Source organism: Cervus elaphus, chromosome 9, assembly GCF_910594005.1.
Source record: "Cervus elaphus chromosome 9, mCerEla1.1, whole genome shotgun sequence".
Taxonomy (NCBI): domain Eukaryota; kingdom Metazoa; phylum Chordata; class Mammalia; order Artiodactyla; family Cervidae; genus Cervus; species Cervus elaphus.
In genome coordinates, this window is record NC_057823.1 from 40,163,386 (window position 1) to 40,182,301 (window position 18,916).

Sequence of the window (18,916 nt, forward strand, 5' to 3'; positions counted from 1 at the left end):
AGGTCAGGCCAAAAATCTCTACAGGAAGCTACTGGAAAGTTTTAAAGAGATGGTTGTGGTTGGCACAGTCAGATTTATATTTTATTTTATTTTAGCTGTTACAAGTAGAGCTGCTGTGTATAACTGTGTGATAGGTTTTGTCTGGACACTTTTTCAAAGCTGTTTCCTAAGTGCTAGATGTGTAGTGTTCAGGTCACAGGTGAGCCTGGTTTAGCTATGGGGAAATCCAGCTAAGTTTCTCTGGCATGTGGGATCTTCCTGGGTAAGGGATCGAACTTGAGTGTCTTGCATTGTCAGGCAGATTCTTTACCACCGAGCCACCAGAAAAGCCCCCAGATTTATATTTTAAACATCACTCTGAAGGTTGTGCAGAGAAGGATGAGGGTTAGGGCAGAGAGGGTCGATTGTATGATGATTGTGCAGAAGACAGAGGAGCCAGGCTAAGCCAAGTTCTGGGGAGGTGGCAGGTCTGAACTGCTGAGTCTTGTTCCCTGAGGTGTGAGGAGCAAGGGACGGAGCTATGGTCAAGAACTTGGAAGCCTGGCCCAGGTGGGGCAAAAGCGGCGGACTCTGAAGGGGTGTGCCAGCCAGCATTGGGCCGACCCCTTAGGCTACCAGGCGCAGCTGAGCTGGAGGAATAGTCTACAGGTACGTGAGACGCTGTACCCCCAGCTGTCAGGAGCCGGTCCCGGCGGGGCGGGGCCCGAGATGGGCGGGGCGCTGGGCCGTTCCCCGCCAAGCCGCTGTTAATAGAGTTGGTCCAGGAGGGGCGGAGCCCGAAGTAGGTGAAACCCGAGGTGGGCGGGGCGCTGGGCTACCCGTGGCCACGCCGCTGTCTCGGGTGCATTCCTGGCTCTGCGGCTGGGGGCTGAGCAACTCCCGAGCAGTCTTCTGTCTCCGCTGGGCGCGGGGGTCAGGGCTGGTGGGAGCTGAGAGCCGGGCCGCGGAGGACCCAGGTAAGCCGGGACCTTGTGCCAGTAGCGGGACCACGGAGGTTCGAGGTGAGGCGGGACCCCGTGCAGGCCCGTGCTGCGCTCCCAGCCGCCAGGGGGCGAGCGGCAGCGGGGCTCCGGGAGCTGACCCCTCCCAGCACTAGGGACCTGGGCGTCCGCTCGGCGTGGGGGTGAAGGGCAAGGTAAATCAGTAACCCATAGCGCACACAGGGCCTTTTGTCCCGCTCCGTCCAAAGAGCACCCTGGCCGCGGAGCTGGTTACTCATTGCCCACCCGGGCGGGGGCGGGCGGACTGTCCCTGCAGCTCCTTTCGAGACCCGCCGACTGGCCCTGCTCCCCAGGGTGGCCCGATAGGGGCGGAGGAAGGGCGCGCTGGTCCCTCGGCTGCAGAACGGTCTGCTCGCCTCGAATAGAGATGAGGAAGCTGAGGCTCCGAGAGGTGCAGTCACTTGCCCAGGCTCTCCCAGCGCTTGAGTGCGGTAGGCTACCTGATGTCAGAGTCAGACCCTTCAACCCCAGGTGCAGGGCAGTCTGTGTGACCCAACTAAGGTTCTGAGGTCAGGGTAGCCCCGGAGTGGGAATAAAATCCCTGGGCCTCCCACTCTATTCCCAACCCAGAGAGCTACGTCTTTGAAGAGCAGAGCAGAGTGAGGGGATTTCACAGAGGAGGGCAATGGAAACCAAAGGTGGGCGCAGACAGAGCACAGATTGTGGCACCTGAGCCAGGTAGAGAAGTGGGGTCGCAAAGGTATGGGCAAGAGAGAAGACATGCCCAGTTCTGAAAGCCAACGACTTCTCAGTGCCGAAGAAGCAGACTGTGTGGCCAATGAGAATGACGGGGGCAAGGAGGGAGGCCTTGGGCGCTGGATTAACAGTGTGGACTGGATGCTGCTGCACGCAGGCAGCCATTATGGGCTTGTAAGCTGGTGGGTGTTGAGCAGGGGGGACATGACAGGCTCATACATTTCTAAAACCTACTGGAGAATCAAGGGAGATGTTTGCAAAGGCCCAGGCTAGAGATGCCTGTCGCATGCTCTGGGTTCAGGCAGAGAAGGTGAGATGGACTGGAGAGGGGCTGGACAAGTGATGCCCCAGCTGTGGGGGCAGCCCAGAGAAGAAACCGTTTGAAGGGGGAGATGATGGCTTTGGCTGGGACAAGCTAAGCGCCCCCTGCCTCAGAACTCAGGACAGGGGGAGCAGGGGCTGAGGAGAAGGGGTGCGGTGAGATACCTGAGTGAGGTGGATGCAGAGACATCAATGACACCGTTACTCAGCCCCAGGTGATAGCAAGCAGACCCCTGGAACTATCCTTGTCACCCTCTTCCCCTGCCAGCTGAGGCTCGGGTTTGAGTGTTCCCTTTGGTGGATGGAGACATCATTGATGGTGTTTGGAGGAGAGTACCTAGATGGGGTGGGAGTGTACATCACACCTGCCAGGAACAGCACCAGAATTGGAGGTGACTGGCTGAGGGCGGACACAGGATGACAGTCATGGAGAGGTGAAAGGGAAGAACACACTGCAGCGTTCTGTGCGCCCGGCCCTACATGTGTTCTCTTTTATCCTCAAAGCAGTCCTGGAAGGACAGCAGCCCAGAGAGGGACAGTGACTTGCATTTGGTAAGAGTCAGGATTTGAAGTTGGCTCTGTTAGACACTAGAGTCTACCTGCTTTACAAAAGCTTTCACCTCTGATGGACTTGCAGGGGCACAAAAAACAGAAGTATCCCCAGAATGCAATTCTGGCTCAGAACTTTTCCTGGCCATGGGACGTATGGCCTTGTTAGCAGTCAGCACCCTGCCACTGTAGGGCTTCTTAGGTGGTTCAGATGGTAAAGAATTCACCCACAATGTGGGAGACCTGGGTTTGATCCCTGGGTCAGGAAGATCCCCTGGAGAAGGGAATGGCAACCCACTCCAGTATTCTTGCCTGGAGAATCCCCGTGAACTGAGGAGCCTGGCGGGCTACAGTCCAAAGGGTCGCAAAGAGTCAAACATGACTGAACGACTAAACATATACCCTTCCTGCCACTATAGGTCTCCGAAGCTAGTCATGGAAATGTAAGCAATGCTCTAAGGAGTGGGGGTCAGATCAGATAACATCCAAATGCTGAAGTTTGGCCTTGTATTATATTTCAGTTTTTTTTTTTTTGGCTCTTCAGTAATACATTTATTCAGCAAAAAATAAATTATGTGTGCTGAGAGGGAGAAGATGTGTCTCCATTCTCTGTTTCCCTCCAAGCAAAGAATTCCAAAACTGCCCTTTCTGTGAACTTGTGCCAAGGAAGGTCTCAGCAGGACCCAACAAGGGCAGGAAGCCCAGCCCCCTCCCAGCACCCCAGCCCCCCCAACCAACCTACCATGGGGAAGCCTTGAGCTCTGGTTAACAGCAGAGCTGGTTCCAGTCTTTGCTCTGACGCTGCCTGACGGGCTTGGACAAGTCAGCCAGCCATTTCTTATCTCAGTTTCCTCATCTGCAAAATAGGAGCAGAGCGGCAGCAAAGGTGCGGGTCTAGTAGGATTTCTTCACCCTTTCTGTTTCAGGAAGGCAGTCATAGGAGGCCCAGCCTGGGTCCCCGAGAGCAGCAGGAAGGAGATGCAGCTGCTGTTGGTCCTACTGGGGGTCCTGCTGGGGGCACCTGGGGCTCCAGCTTTGTCGTTTGAGGCCTCTGAGGAAACGGAGCTGGGTATGGCCTCTGAGAAGGGAGAGGGTGGCCAGGGAGGGAAGAGCGGGCCTCAGGAGGGGGCTGCTGGCTGAGCGCGGCTGGAGAGGATCCTGGCCCAGGCCCCGAGGAGGTGGCAGCCGGGCAGGACTCGGCCATGGAGACTTGGTGTCTGGCTCCCAGCAAGCGTCCACCTATCTGTGTGTCCCCAAGAGAGGACTGGCCTTGCAGGGTGCAGGGCCCCGAGCTGGGCCGCAGAGCTGGTGGTGAGCCCTTGGCTGTGTGCGTGTGTGTATGTGTGCGTGTGTGTTCTGTGCACTGGGCGTGTGGGACTTGGGGGGCCTCACCAGCATGTGTGGTGTATGCACTGTGAGTGTGATGTGCCCCAGAGGTGTGGTGGGTGCCCTGTGCGTGGCACGTATAGCATGTGCCTTGTGTGTGTGTGTGTGTTCCTTAGACAGTGGCATGTCCAGTCCAGCATGTATGCTATGTACCGTGTGTGTGTGCTATGCACCAGAGGGGTGGCATTTGCCCTGCACATAGCGTCTGTAGCATGTGGTTGTGTGTCTGTGAAGGGGCAGCAGGTGTTTAGCATGTGTTGAGTGTGCTCGTGTCATGTGTGTAGCATGTTCTCTGTAGGCAGGGGGCTGCAGGGCTCACGGACCTCTGCCCTTGACCCACAGAGCCCTGCCTGGCCCCCAGCCCGGAGCAGCAAGAGCAGGAGCTGACGGTGGCCCTTGGGCAGCCTCTGCGGTTATGCTGTGGGCGGGCTGAGCGCAGTGGCCACTGGTACAAGGAGGGCAGTCGCCTGACACCTGCTGGCCGGGTACGAGGCTGGAGAGGCCGCTTGGAGATTGCCAGCTTCCTACCCGAGGATGCTGGCCAGTACCTCTGCCTGGCACGAGGTTCCTTGCTTCTGCACAACGTCACCTTGGTTGTTGATGGTAAGGGGGTCCAGCGGAGACTAAGGGATGCCTGGGGAGAGAGACTCTCTGTCTTGGGCCTCAAACGCCTCCTTCTGTCCTGGACATAGACTCCATGACCTCCAGCAATGGCGATGAGGACCCCAAGATCCACAGGGGCCCCTTGAATGGGCACGTTTACCCCCAGCAAGGTCAGTGTGAGTCCTCAAAGACCCTGCCTCCCTGCTGGCCACTGAGAACAGATCAGTGTGTGAACAAGAGGTCTTCTAGTGGACACTGAATTCTCCTATCTCCTCCTCTTCAGCACCCTACTGGACGCACCCCCAGCGCATGGAGAAGAAACTGCATGCGGTGCCTGCCGGGAACACCGTCAAGTTCCGCTGTCCAGCTGCAGGCAACCCCATGCCCACCATCCGTTGGCTCAAGGATGGACAGGACTTCCACGGGGAGCATCGCATTGGAGGCATTCGGGTGAGTCTCCAGGTTCCCTCATCGGTGCCCTCAAGTCAAACCCACAGCTCTTTTTCTAATGAGGAAGGCAGCCGAGGGCCCCAGAAGGGCCACTAGACCGTGGACATGGGCAACTCTGGGTCAAGTTCCCACTCTGCTACTCCCTGGCAAGTGACTTAACCCGCCGATCTTAGCAACTCCATGAGTAAAGTGGGAAGGATCACTGACCAGCAGGTATCAGTGTGTTAGTGGCTCATTTTCATGATGAGACCACAACAGGGTCAGTTCCAAGCTGTAGTCTCAGAAGAAGCTGAGACTCAGAAAGGGCAAAAACTGGCTCAAGGGGGCCCAGCTTGGAAGAAGTAGAGCTAAAACTCAAAAGACTCAAACCCACAGTTTGGATACTTTTGGGCACCTTCTCCTTTGTCCCAGGGTCCCTACCCTTGGCATTGGTCTCCCCGGGGCTTAGAGAGCTTGAGAAGACCCCTGTGGGCATGGTTCAGAGGCCTCTCATGGACACTTGCCTGCTCCCCAGCTGCGCCACCAGCACTGGAGCCTGGTGATGGAAAGTGTGGTGCCCTCTGACCGTGGCACGTACACCTGCCTCGTGGAGAATTCTTTGGGCAGCATCCGCTACAGCTACCTGCTGGATGTGCTGGGTGAGTGGGCGGGCAGGCGGGTGAGGTGGCGTGGGGGTGGGAGCCCTGTCCCTGCCTTCGGGTGGGACCCAGTCTGACAAGCCAGACGGACTTAGTCTTAGGCGACTCACTCAAGCTACTCAAAGTGACCAGGTGGGTCCGAGGGAAGCGCAGGGAGTAACGTGGGCTTGGAGAAGCAGGGCCCAGTTGAGGTGGGGAAATGGGAAAGACCTCCAGGCAGAGGACACAGGCGGAGCCAAGGCCCTAGGCGTGAAGATTACAGTGCTTCTGTGGGGAGGTATATGCCTGGGTTGTGGGATTTAAGCAGACAGCCAAGCCTGGAGGGTTTTTGAGTGCTTGGCTGAGAAGTTCTCCTTGTCCCCAAAGGCAATGGGGAGCCACGGAAGGTTTGCATGGTGTAAGGAGGGGATGAACAAGGTCTGAGCTGAGTATCAGGAAGGTTCCTCCCTTGAGATGGGGGTAGGCGGGAGGCAGGTAGGTGCCACGGATCAGGGCTGACAGCCTGGCCCGGCCTTACCCCCAGAGCGGTCCCCGCACCGGCCCATCCTGCAGGCAGGGCTCCCGGCCAACACCACGGCTGTGGTGGGCAGTGACGTGGAGCTGCTCTGCAAGGTGTACAGTGACGCCCAGCCCCACATCCAGTGGCTGAAGCACATCGTCATCAACGGCAGCAGCTTCGGTGCCGACGGCTTCCCCTATGTGCAAGTCTTAAAGGTCTAGTCCCTGCTGGCACCTGATTCCACCATCCTCCCACAGGGGTGGGGAGTCCCCACCTCGCTTCCTGGCCACAGCGGGACCCCAGGCCCTGCTGTGACCCCTGAGTGTGTCCCCCATCCCCAGACAGCGGACATCAATAGCTCAGAGGTGGAGGTCTTGTACCTTCGGAATGTGTCTGCTGAGGATGCAGGCGAGTACACCTGCCTGGCGGGCAACTCCATCGGCCTTTCCTACCAGTCGGCCTGGCTCACGGTGCTGCCAGGTGAGCTCCTGCTGTGGTCCAGCCGTGGGCTGTGACCTGCTGGGTAGAGAGAGTCTTCCTTGGTCTGTGAGATATGGATTTGGGATGTGGCGTGTAGATTTGGGATTCTGCATAGAGTAATCCTGCTATGCATGTCCACATATGACTGTGCGACCCTCTGGGACATGGGTATTCAGTGCTGTGCTGTGCTTAATCACACAGTCGTGTCCGACTCTTTGTGACCCCATGGACTGTAGCCCACCAGGCTCCTCTGCCCATGGGGATTCTCCAGGCTAGAATACTGGAGTGGGTTGCCATGCCCTCCTCCAGGTGATCTTCCCAACCCAGGGATCGAAGCCAGGTCTCCCACATTGCAAGTAGATTCTATATTGTCTAAGCCACCAGGGAAGTTCGTGGATACACCGAATGGGGTATCAGTGCAGTTTTACTGGTGTGTGTTTCTCTCTGTGTGAGGAGCTACAAGGGCCTCGGTGAGAGGGGGTGGGGCCAGCCATCTGACCACTAACTGACCAATCAGTTTCTGTCCGTGTGTCCATCTGCGGGCAGAGGAGGACCTAACGTGGACAGCGACAGCACCCGAAGGCAGGTACACGGACATCATCCTGTATTCGTCAGGCTCTCTGGCTTTGATCGTGTTCCTGCTGCTGGTCGGGCTATATCGCAGGCAGACGCTCCTCACCCGCCACCACCGACAGCCCGCCACTGTGCAGAAGTTGTCTCGCTTCCCTCTGGCCCGACAGGTATCCACCGTGCTGTCCCCCGCCTCTGTGTTCCTATGGCAAAGGCTCAGGGCCTGTGTTCCTGCCCCAGCTCAGCTTCAGCAGACCAACCAAGTCTCTCACTTTGCAGTTCTCGCTGGAGTCAGGCTCCTCAGCCAAGTCAAGCTTGTCCCTGGTGCGGGGTGTCCGTCTCTCCTCCAGCGGCCCCCCCTTGCTCGCTGGCCTCGTGAGTCTCGACCTGCCTCTTGACCCGCTGTGGGAGTTCCCCCGGGACAGGTATGCCATGCCGAGTGAGGGTGGGGATCAGACCCTGTGCGGGAGTGATGCCCGGTGGCTGAGGCCTTGTCTCTCTCATCAGGCTGGTGCTGGGGAAGCCCCTGGGCGAGGGCTGCTTTGGGCAGGTGGTGTGTGCAGAGGCCTTCGGCATGGACCCCACCCGGCCGGACCAAGCCAGCACGGTGGCCGTCAAGATGCTTAAGGGTGAGTGTGGAGGCTTATGGGAGACCCTATGACCGTGGGAGTAACAGACAGGACTCAGGGAGCTAGTGGGTGAGGACCAGGAAAGGCTGTCAATCCCCCTGCCGCCGCCTTGGGCCCAGTGCCCAAATGTGCCACCGACCCTGGCAAGTCATTTCTCAGCTTCGATTTCCTCACAGGTCACATGGGATAGATAATAGTCCCCGCCTCCCAGCCTGAGGTTGGTGGAAAATGACTCCTAAAGCCTTCACTACTGGGATGATGGTGACCACAAGAGTTTAGGGTGATGGATCTGCTATCCTGTGTCAGCTTTGACCTCAAATAACCTTGTTAGCCTTGAAGGCCTCCACCTCATCCCCCATGATTCCCCCCAGATTGCACCCTCAGTCTCCCCCAGGCCCTTCCCAGATCTCCCCCTGTGTCCACCACTCTCTCAGAGAACAGCCCATGCAGCAGCCCCAGGGGGCTCAGGACACCCGGGCAAGACCCACCATCGAGGCCTCTCGCTGCTATTCCCCGGCCCCCTCTACAAAAGCGGCCCAAACTGCTGTTCTACTCCCGCCAGCCCCTCCTTTCTGCACAGCTGGGGCCACCTGGCACTTTCTGGGAGGCAGGGATTGAGAAATGTGCATTGTGAGGTCTGGCGGGGAGGGTATGTCATTGGCCCAGGGCCACAGGTCAGCCCCAGGGGCTCAGCCCTTGGTCCTTAGCCTTCTCAAGAGAAACTAGAGCAGCTTCTTCCTGGCCTCCCCTGGCTGCGCCTACCAGCAGCTCCCTGAACTCCCAGGCCAGATGGACGCCAGGCCCTGGTCAGACAGACCCCAGGGCGCCAGCCCACTTCCCGCCTCCAGGAGCTCTCACCCCATTCAGGGACTAATGCCAAGTCCTCTAGACGGAGCTTCCTTCCTGTTCAGAGCTCTTTCCCCTCCCTCCTTTTTCCTGGTTGCACTCACTGGCAGGCCTAGCACTTTTATATCCTGATCTTGTTGCATCCTTGCAACTGCTATGAGAGGAGGGCATGATCCATCGTCCCATTTCATACAAGATGATCCTGAGGTTCAGAGAAGTTAAGGGACTGTTTCAAGGCCACACAGCCTAGCAGGGATTCAGGCCCAGACCTTCTTGGCACGGAATCTAGGGCTCCGTGTCCTGTCCCCAACTCAAAGCCTCCCTTATGTAATCACCCTGGCTGTCATCCTCACAGACAACGCCTCCGACAAGGACTTGGCAGACCTGGTCTCTGAGATGGAGGTGATGAAGCTGATTGGCCGACACAAGAACATTATCAACCTGCTGGGTGTCTGCACCCAGGAAGGTGGGAGCGGGGCGGGGTGAGGGGCGGGGACGGTGGGGGCACGGAGCCACAGCCTTGTCAGCTTCCCTGTCACCCCTCTCGTCTGCAGGGCCCTTGTACGTGATTGTGGAGTGTGCTGCCAAGGGCAACCTGCGCGAGTTCCTACGGGCCCGCCGCCCCCCAGGCCCCGACCTCAGCCCTGACGGGCCTCGGAGCAGCGAGGGGCCGCTGTCCTTCCCTGCCCTGGTCTCGTGCGCCTACCAGGTGGCCCGGGGCATGCAGTACCTGGAATCCCGGAAGGTAATGACCCATCCCCGCACTTTCATGCCCTGTGTTAAATGCCCCTCACTTCTCCCTCTCCCCTCTTTTTCCTTACTCTAAGTGCCCCTGAGTCCTTCTGTACTGCCTCATCCATATGCAGTTAACACTGCATGTTCCCATTCCTTCCTACCCCACAGGCAGGAAGAGGCGGTGCAAGAGACAAGGTGTGGGCCCTGAAGTTAGTTGGCTTACGTTTCCCCTCTCTCAACTTCCCCATCTGTAAAATGGGTGAATGATCCCCACCCATCAGGTTGCTGTGAGGTTCCCAGTCGTGTGTCCTCAATCTAAGACCCCTGCCCTGCCCCCAGTGCATCCACCGGGACCTGGCTGCCCGCAATGTGCTGGTGACCGAGGACAACGTGATGAAGATTGCCGACTTCGGGCTGGCCCGTGGCATCCACCACATTGACTACTACAAGAAAACTAGCAACGTAAGAAAGGCAGGGCAGAGCTGGTTGGGGCCAGGCGCTGGGACCCCTGGCCCTTGGCAGCAGTGTGCCCTCTTCCCTCCAGGGCCGCCTGCCTGTCAAGTGGATGGCACCAGAGGCCTTGTTTGACAGAGTCTACACACACCAGAGTGATGTGTGAGTCCTGGAAGCTGGGGCCTGGGATATATCTGTAGGCAACCTTTGTCCTTCCAAAGCCCTTGCCCTGGGTCTGAGCAGGACCAGACTCTAAAAGAAGGCCTTATTCCCACCCCCATGGTGGATCATAGTTGTGGGGTCCCCCATCCTAGCCGCAGGGTTAGGAAGTGAAGCCGTACCTTGCTGAGCCTGGGTTCTGCCTCCATCCAGGTGGTCGTTTGGAATCCTGCTGTGGGAGATCTTCACCCTCGGGGGCTCCCCATACCCTGGCATCCCCGTGGAGGAGCTGTTCTCACTGCTACGAGAGGGGCATCGGATGGACCGGCCCCCTCACTGCCCCCCAGAGCTGTGAGGCCTCACCCCACTCCCCCTCACTTTCCAGTCCTCATTCTCTGTCCTAACCCTGACCTCACGGTCCGCTCATACAGAGTGGTCAGCTCTCACTCGTAGTCACCACCTCCTCGGCCCAGCAGGGGAGGCCTGGCAGGGTACTCTTTCACTGAGTGGTCTCACCTCGCATCAAACCCTCCTACCCCTTCGCCACACCCCCTCAGCCAGGCCCCAGTTTCCTTCTGACCCTCCCTTGCCCCTCCCCCAGGTACGGGCTAATGCGCGAGTGCTGGCACGCAGCACCCTCTCAGAGGCCCACTTTCAAGCAACTGGTGGAGGCTCTGGACAAGGTCCTGCTGGCCGTCTCTGAGGAGGTACTGTGCCCCTATGGTCCCAAGACTGCTCCCCCCATGCCCACCGCCCTCTGGGCCTCATCTCACTTGACCACCAGGACTGACCGCACTGTTCCCCACAGTACCTCGACCTCCGCCTAACCTTTGGACCCTACTCCCCTGCCGGCGGGGACGCCAGCAGCACCTGCTCCTCTAGCGACTCTGTCTTCAGCCACGACCCCCTGCCACTGAGGCCCGGCTCCTTCTCCTTCCCCGGGGTGCAGACGTGAGCAGGAGCACAAGGCTGTATGGGCAAGGTCGGCTGCCAGCCTTGGGCCTCCTGGCTCAACTGCAACCAGGTGGTGCTCGACCTTGACAGCCCCAGACCCTGATCTAAGGGTCCTATCCCAGATCTCAGGTTCTGTTTGGGGGAGGTCTGGTCCTTGGTCCTGGGGACCCTAGTTTTGAGACTTCCTTCTCTGGCCTCTGGGTCTCAAGCCAGAGTTCAACCCCAGTCTCAAGGCCCTGTTCTTTGGAGTCGTGGCCCCAGGGTTCTAATGACTTGTTAAGGTTCTGCTTGGACTTCTGGGCCTTGGCACTCCGTCCTTGTTCTGGGGCTTTGGTTGGACCTGGCTGCAGGGCTGTCTTAAACCTCCCCGCTTCCCCATACCAAGAGAGGTCTTAGACCTCTAAACCCCACTTCCCCAGGCCTTCCCTGCCTCCCTCTGCTGCTTGTCCCAACATCTTGATGGAAGGAGCCCTTGTGCCCACCCCATCCCCACACTGCCCCGTGCTGGCTGAGAGGCTGGGAGCCTGCCAAAACACAGAAACAAATGACCTTTTATAAATTATTTTTTTGAAATAAACTTCTGTGTGCCTGTCTGGTGTCTTCCCCAGAGTGGATGGAAGGGGAACAGGGTGGAGAGATCCCCGAGCTGGGAGTTTTGCTGGGGATGACACAGACGGAGGGCTCCACGCCAGGCCTTGGGTTGATATCCACCTCCAGCTGCCTCAGGGTGGACCCAGGAGCCTTTTGCCCCTCTCTCTTGGTTTGTCTGTCTCAGCAGCCTCGTCGGATATATGATAGTGTGAACGAGTGCTAACTGGCAGGTGAGTCCACACGGCACCATCCACTTGGCGGGACTCCTGTACTCTCTGCACATGCATTATGTGCATATGTGCCCTGGGACTGTCCCCATGGGAGCTGGCAGCACCCCACCCCCATCTGCTCAGCATTAACCAAGCTGACCGTTAACACAGCGTGAAAGCCTGAAACTCAGCTTCGAGGCTGCTGCCCGCTCCCACGCTCTGCCGTTCAGGGTGGGGGCTGTGCCCACCCCGCCCCACCCTGGCCAGTCTCCCAGGCAGCAGCTGGTTGCCGCCTGGCTGGGCTGCAGCTGTCTCTGCCTGCCTGGTCCTCCCCTGGGGAGGCCGTCATGGCCCTGTTCTCAAACACCCTCTGGGGGAGGGTGGAGGGATCAGCTTCTCAGGACTCTAAGCCTGGAACCTTCTCCGGCTCCATCCCAGCAGTCACTGCCGCTCTTCAGCCCCCGAATCCACAGAGGGGGTACCTGACCCAGTACCTGGCACTCTCTCTGGCCCTGCTGAAACAGGAGCTCCCATCCAGGACAGACCCTTGGTGGAAGCTCCTGGATTGCCCCCAGAACCTCTAGGGGATGGTAGCTGAAAGTACAAACAAGGTCGGAAGGGCCTAGGAATAAGGATTTGGAACTAGGGCCATCCTGGAAGACGGAGCAGCAGCCACACTTCCTATTCCAGGTCTCCTCTTTGTCTCCTCTTCCTATTTCTGTGCCCTCTTTGCCTCACTATGTCCCACCTTCCCCCACAAAACTGTACCTCCTCCAGGAGCCCCCATCTCAGAGAAGGCACCAGAGAAAAACCCAGGGAGTCTTCCCTGACCACTTCTTTTCCCTCAGGAGCCCTGTTCCCCAGGGGAATGAGAGTCCCTGGACTTGGAGCTAGGAAGTTCAGAGTTGCCACTTCCACTGTCCCATGGCCACCGCTCTTACTTATTTGATCATCACTTTTCACCCATACGAGTGGTGTACTCCTGCTTGCTTACCTCCAGGGGTTAGGGTTTAGGGTGAAATGAGTCTCGGGTGAGCACATGCTTGGGGAAGGACGCCCTGCAGAGTTCACGTGGGTTATGCTGTTTCCCTAAGAATTGGTGAAATTGGCCTTTGCCACATCCCTGAGTCTCAGGGCTGCCTCAAAGGGTGTCCTTCCTGTCCAGGGTCTCCTCCATCCCCTTCCCTCCTATTCCCTTGCAGGTGGTTCCACAGACAGCTTCCAAAAGCAGCTCTTGGCTTATGTTCCTCCTGCACTCAGAACCCCCTCTGGCTCCCAGGAGTCCTCCAAACTTTCTGACTGAGCCCCTATCTCCCACTGAAGTCGTTAGCTAGTGACTGTCCTTCATTAACCTAGTCAAACACAGGACAGGCAGATCCCTCAAAGCCCACCCAGGGAAGGAAAGGGCTGGGAGGCTAGAGCAGTGCGTAAGGACAAGGGAGTGGCAAATGAGAACCCCCATTTTCCACTTTCCCACCGTGAGCCCAGTGTTGTGTTAGGCCCAGTACAGTAGAGGGAGAGGCCCACCACTCTCCCTCATCGCAGCCTTGCCAGATATTGTGACCCTACGGACTGCAACCTGCCAGGCTCCTCTGTCCACAGGATTCTCCAGGCAAGAATACTGGAGTGAGTTGCAATGTCCTCCTCCAGGGGATCTTCCCAACCCAGGGATCGAAGCCAAGTCTCTCATGGGGTTTTTTTTTTTTACCACTAGCACCACCTGGGAAGCCCAGATAAAGATTGGTTCTCCCATTTTAATGGTAGAGAAACTGAGGATATGACGGGCCCCAGGGTCATAAGGATTAGGGTCTAAGGAAGGAGCTCAGTTGATCCCCCACACCAGGTTCCCAGCAGGTCCTGTGTATGTGGGAGACTCATCAGAGTGATGGGGGCAGCTGCTGCCTGGTAGGTCCTGGGGTCCCAGAGGGGTTCAGCTGCCCCTCCCTGTGCCCCCTCCCTGCTAGCCTCTCTAGCAGGCACGTGCTTACTGGGGCCTTTCCACATTCCTCACGTCCCATGTCAGAATGAGACAGATGCTACTAATTCCCCCGTGCAAGCTTTGCTGCTCCATCTCCCCTCCCCCAAACCCGCTCTGGGCAGCGTGGCGGCATCTGGAGCTGACACCCTTGGTCTTCCTGGGTTCCAAGCAGCTTCTGAGCTAGTGTCCACCCACACCCGCCCCCTCAACCCCAAGAGCCTGTCTGAAAAGCACTGGGTCACCTCCGGACTCTGCCACTTGCTGGCTGCTTAGGTCAGCCAAAGGTTCTGGTAGGAGTAACTGACAGACGGCCACTCAGATCTCAGAAGCCAGAGCCAAGAGGCAGGAGGCTGCGGTGAAGGAATCAGTGCCTGGGAGGGAGGGGTAAGCCGGCCCTGGTAAGGGGGTTGGGAGGGTGTTGAGCTATGACTGAAGTTACCCTCTCTGAGCCTGAAACATGGGAATGACAACATGCCGTGGAGAGTGGTTGGAAATGCTCGGTCAAAAATGGCTGTTGTTACATGGATTAGGAGGAATGGCCCCCATGTCTGGGTTGCCATGATCTCATGCCTTCTTTATGGCATCCCTTCCCTGGAAGGCATGCTTGTCCCCATTGCCCAGATGAGAACACTGAGTCTCAGAACGAGGAAGTGACTGGCCCGAGGTTGTGAGTCACTCAGTCATGTCTGACTCTTGTGCGACCCCATGGACTGCAGCCCACCTGGCTCTATCCATGGAATTCTCCAGACAAGAATACTGCAGTGGGTTGCCATTTCCTCCTCCTCCCAAGGTCGCATGGGGACAATGAGAGAATCAGTGCTCAGACCAGGTGCCTTTCCCACTGCAGGGATCGTTCCCAAAGCCCTGATGGCCCAGCCATTCCGAGGACCAGAAGAGGCTCTGGATTTCCATGAAGCAGAAATGGAATGTCCACACACACAAATGGATGGTCATTCATGACATCTAAGCACAGAGGTGTTGGGCCCCGCACTTTGAGCTCCAGCCCTGTGACCTTCATCTCTGCCACCTCAGGGCCTCACATGGGCTATTCCTTCTTCTCCCCCACTTAACTGGCCAAGCCCCTCCTGCCCTTTAGATCTCACTTAAACCTCATTTTTGGGGGCAGCCTCCCCAAGGCCTCCTTCCAAGTTGGGCCCCACTTCATGCTCTCGTTGCTATAGAACAGGATGCTCACAAGAATCTCCTTTCCCCAAAGTGTGATCCCCAGGAAGCAAGCACTGCCTTGGTAGATTTTTAACCAGTAGTTCTAAAATTTTAGCATATATCAGAATTACTTGAAAAGTTTAGATTGCTGGGTCCTACCCCAGAATTTTGTTTCTAGTAGGTTTGAGTAATCTTGCCTGGAGAATCCCCATGGACAGAGGAGCCTGGCGGGCTACATTCCATGGGGTCACAAAGAGTGAGGCGTGACCGAGCAACTAGGCGCACACACACAGAGGTTTGAGGTAAAGCCTGGAAATCTGCATTTCTAACATGTTCCCAGGGGGTGCAGATGCTGCTGGTCTGAGGCCACACTTTGAGAACCACATTTTAAAGAGGCATTCTGTATTCATGGTTTAAATAACTGAAACAAAAACTTGAATGGCACAAAAGGTTTTCCATGAAAAACTACCCCCTTGTCCCCACCCTCTTTGCTCCCAAGAAAAACTGCCCCCCATCTTCTAAGTCTTCTTGCATTGCTCCCCCCATGTTCATGTAGCCCTTGATCCAGGTTAGCAGTTACTGTCCTTGCCCCCCAACTCCCATCCAGGGCAGCACTAGGCAGAACAGAGGCGAAGTAAAAAGTTGAACAGAGGGACAGGTGGAGGAGACTCACCCCCCGGAACAGATACACTCAGGTGTGTACCACCACTGTCTGCCCCTTCCCACACTCTAGGACCCTAACTGGGAGCCCCCCTCCCATCCCTCCACCTGCTGTTGGATTTAGCCTAATCCCAGAGTATGTGTGAGAAGCAGCTGCAGTTCTCTCTGCAGGGAGAGGGCCCCCCTCCGGAGGAAATCTCCTTTTATTCTCTTGCTACCGAAATCTGACCTTCATCAGCACCTGGGCCCCTAGGCTGGGGCCTGTCCCCAAGAAGTGGCTGAGGAGATGGCGTGAAATCGTCAACAGCTGAACTCACCCAGCCTCTTCCCGCATCCTCTCCTACTCAGTCACCACTCACATTCCACAGCGCCAGTCCCTTCCGGGCCCCTGGTGCCAGCCTGTTGTTCTTGTGCTGCTGCTTGGGGCCCAGCCTGACCTGGCCCTACCGATTGCACCCACTGGCCCTGTGGCATATGACTGTGGGCGCCTCCCAGCTCTCAACCTCCAGACCACTCTTGTTCCCTTCAGGGCGTGGTTCGGCCTTCACCCCCTCCAAGAAGCCCACGCTGATCTCACAACACAGCCTAGACATTCCACCTCTATGCACAACTGGAATGAGACCCATTTATGGCCCTCTCTGTCTCAATCAGGACAGGATCCTCATGGGCTCCCCCTTGAAGTCAGGTCTAGTACAGGGCAGGCCCACAAAGGTTTGTGAAATGACTGAATGACCTGGTAAGGACGATGATGAGGCTCCTGGTCAGGGAGGTATAGGCCCTTTCCTTTCACAGCGAGGACCCTAGGAAAGCAAGTTCCAGGAGAGGAGGGTTGGCTCGGAAGACTGAGACAGCCAGACCCATATTGGACAGCACAGTTCTACAACCTTGCTAACGGGCTAGCCCTCAGATCCTGGGGGAATGAGGTTAATATAATTGCTGGGGGACTTGCTGCATGTGCTAAGGAAGGCTTCACCCACTCGACTGAGCTTCTGCCTAGATGACCGTGGCCCCTTCCAAGTCACTGCTGAAAACACACATGGACTATAGCCTGCCAGGCTCTTCTGTCCATGGAACTCTCCAGGCAAGAATACTGGAGTGGGTAGTCACTTCCTTCTCTAGGGGATCTTCCTGAGATTGAACCTCAGTCTCCTGCATTACAGGCAGATTCTTTACCGTCTGAGCTACCAGGGAAGCTCTGAAACAGACAGGCTAGAGATAAATGATGGATGGCATAGAATTCCCTAAAGCAGCACTGGCAGGAGGACTGCTTGCAATGATGGAAATTATCCGTTTTGTCCAATACAGTAGCCACTGGCCATACGTGACTACTGAGCACTTGAAACGTGGCTCATGCGACTGAGGGATTGATTATTTTAATTCATTTAAATACAAGTTTAAAGAGCTGTGTATTGACAGGATAGCTTCAGAGCCTTCACAAAGGGGCTCTTCAGTGTCCTGGTGGGGAATTCACTCCACCTGACAATGCTGAGGGGAAAATTCGAAATGAAGTGGTACGCCCCTGTCCCCATGAAACACGTACTCCAGTTATGGGGATGCAATCACTTGTGAAGGGTGGGCAGGCAGTCACTATGGCTGCTTCCAGGGAGAGGAACTTGGTGGATAGGGATACAGAGGGAGGGGACCTTTGTTTCTTTTGATTTTTAAACTTGATACGTGCATTGTTATTTAACAAAATTGAAATTAAAAAAATATATATAAGGGCAGCAGATGTATCAATACTATTCTTATATTTATTGTGTTCACTTAATATTGTGTAATAAAAATTCTGCATATTATAAAAAGAAGAAAAGAGGGAATTCCCTAGCTGTCCAGTGGGCAGGACTCTGTACTTTCACTGCCGTGGTTCAGTTCAGTTCAGTTCAATCGCTCAGTCGTGTCCAACTCTTTGTGACCCCATGGACTGCAGCACGCCAGGCTTCTCTGTCCATCACCAACTCCCAGAGCTTGCTCAAATTCATGTCCATTGAGTCGGTGATGCCATCCAACCATCTCGTCCTTTGTCCTCCCCTTCTCCTCCTGCCTTTAGTCTCTCCCAACATCAGGGTCTTTTCAAATGAGTCAGTTCTTCGCATCAGGTGGCCAAAGTATTGGAGCTTCAGCTTCAGCATCAGTCCTTCCATGTTCAATCCCTAATTGGGGAGCTAACACCCTGCAAGTCATGCAGCATGGCCACAAATAATAATAATAATTCATTAAAAGAAAAGAAAAAATACTAGGGATGAAAAGCATCCCCTCTGAGTACACATCAGCTTCCACAGTGGCCTGGCACAAAGCTTAGGCTGTCCCAGGAGCCAGGTGCAGAGCTTCCCGGGGCCAGCGCCCTCCTATATAGCCCCTCTGTCCTCCTGTTGCTTTACATACCAGCCCAGGCTGAACCCAGTCCCATCGGACAAAGCCTGAACTGACCCCTGCCCACTCCCCGAACTCCCTGCACACCCCTCCCTCATCAAGTCTCTAGACCCAGTCACCTTCTTTCAGTTTCTCTGCCACCCCAAGTTCATGAGAACTTCAGGGCTTTTGACTTGCAGGTCTCTGCAGGGAATACTAGTCCCCCGGTGCTTCTGGTTGGCTGTCAGGACGAAGGTCGTCTCCTAAGAGTGGCCTCTCCTGACCACTCTGGCCAAAGTCCCCCCTCCGTTATTCCATATTTTAGCCCCTTGTTTGTTTTCTTTTATCATTATCTTATTTGCTCACTCTTTCTGACTGCCACCTCCCTAGAAGGCAAGCTCTGAGAAGCCAAGGGACCATCCTATTCACAGTTGTACTTGTCAACAAGGTCTGGGGGCCTTGTGGATAAGTGCTCCCTAGATATTCACGGAATGAATATGTGCTGAATGAATTTCGCAGATTCAAAATTCAAATTCCAGATTGTCAAGCCGGGAGCTAAGACAGTCTCCCCAGGATACACACATAGCCTCCTATGGGGATCACAGTGATGAACCCCTTTGTGTACACCAAGGGATGGTCAACCCTCCTCCCCCTCTCTGAGTGGGGCTGGGAACCCCGAGAAGGCTCAGGACCATCACTACCCTTACCACACCTAGGCTCAGGGTGTCTGCCTGTAAGCCAGTCTACCTGTGTCAGGACAGCATGGGGCATCCAAGGGGGGGGGGGCCCTGCAAATCCACAGGGAAAAGACACTTCAAAACACTACAGGGACGACCCTGCCGGTCCAGTGGTTAAGACTCCACACTTTGACTGCAGAGGGCACAGGTTCAATCCCGGGTTGGAGAATCAAGATTCTGCATGCTGCAAAGTGCAGCCAAAATAACAACAGCAAAAAAACACTAAAGAGAGGGTATGATGACGTGATTAAACAAGGAA

The 18,916-nt window shown here is 56.2% G+C and overlaps 1 protein-coding gene across 3 annotated transcripts; it reads left to right on the forward strand.

Annotated features, from left to right (window-relative positions):
- Window positions 1–824: 824 nt before the first annotated feature.
- Window positions 825–11,543, forward strand: FGFR4 (fibroblast growth factor receptor 4). 3 transcript variants are annotated; one of them, XM_043912361.1, is made up of 18 exons: window positions 825–956; window positions 3,494–3,636; window positions 4,296–4,556; window positions 4,646–4,726; window positions 4,840–5,006; window positions 5,521–5,644; window positions 6,168–6,358; window positions 6,485–6,623; window positions 7,170–7,363; window positions 7,473–7,618; window positions 7,701–7,822; window positions 9,024–9,134; window positions 9,223–9,413; window positions 9,743–9,865; window positions 9,948–10,018; window positions 10,229–10,366; window positions 10,617–10,722; window positions 10,824–11,543. In XM_043912361.1, the coding sequence occupies exons 2-18, from the start codon at window positions 3,546–3,548 to the stop codon at window positions 10,968–10,970; spliced, it is 2,403 nt and encodes an 800-aa protein (XP_043768296.1). In that variant the 5' UTR covers window positions 825–956; window positions 3,494–3,545; the 3' UTR covers window positions 10,971–11,543. The 3 variants fall into 3 exon arrangements, with proteins under 3 accessions (XP_043768296.1, XP_043768299.1, XP_043768297.1); XM_043912364.1 differs by having other exon boundaries at window positions 7,239–7,363; XM_043912362.1 differs by lacking the exon at window positions 825–956 and adding an exon at window positions 1,301–1,432.
- The last annotated feature ends 7,373 nt before the right edge of the window (window positions 11,544–18,916 follow it).

Excerpts from the sequence above, each read along its gene's own strand:
- FGFR4 (XM_043912361.1), top strand. The coding sequence starts at position 3,546 with ATGCAGCTGCTGTTGGTCCTACTGGGGGTCCTGCTGGGGGCACCTGGG. Across the intron at positions 5,007-5,520 it reads ATCGCATTGGAGGCATTCGG|CTGCGCCACCAGCACTGGAG; the intron begins GTGAGTCTCCAG and ends CCTGCTCCCCAG. Across the intron at positions 9,866-9,947 it reads ACTACAAGAAAACTAGCAAC|GGCCGCCTGCCTGTCAAGTG; the intron begins GTAAGAAAGGCA and ends TCTTCCCTCCAG.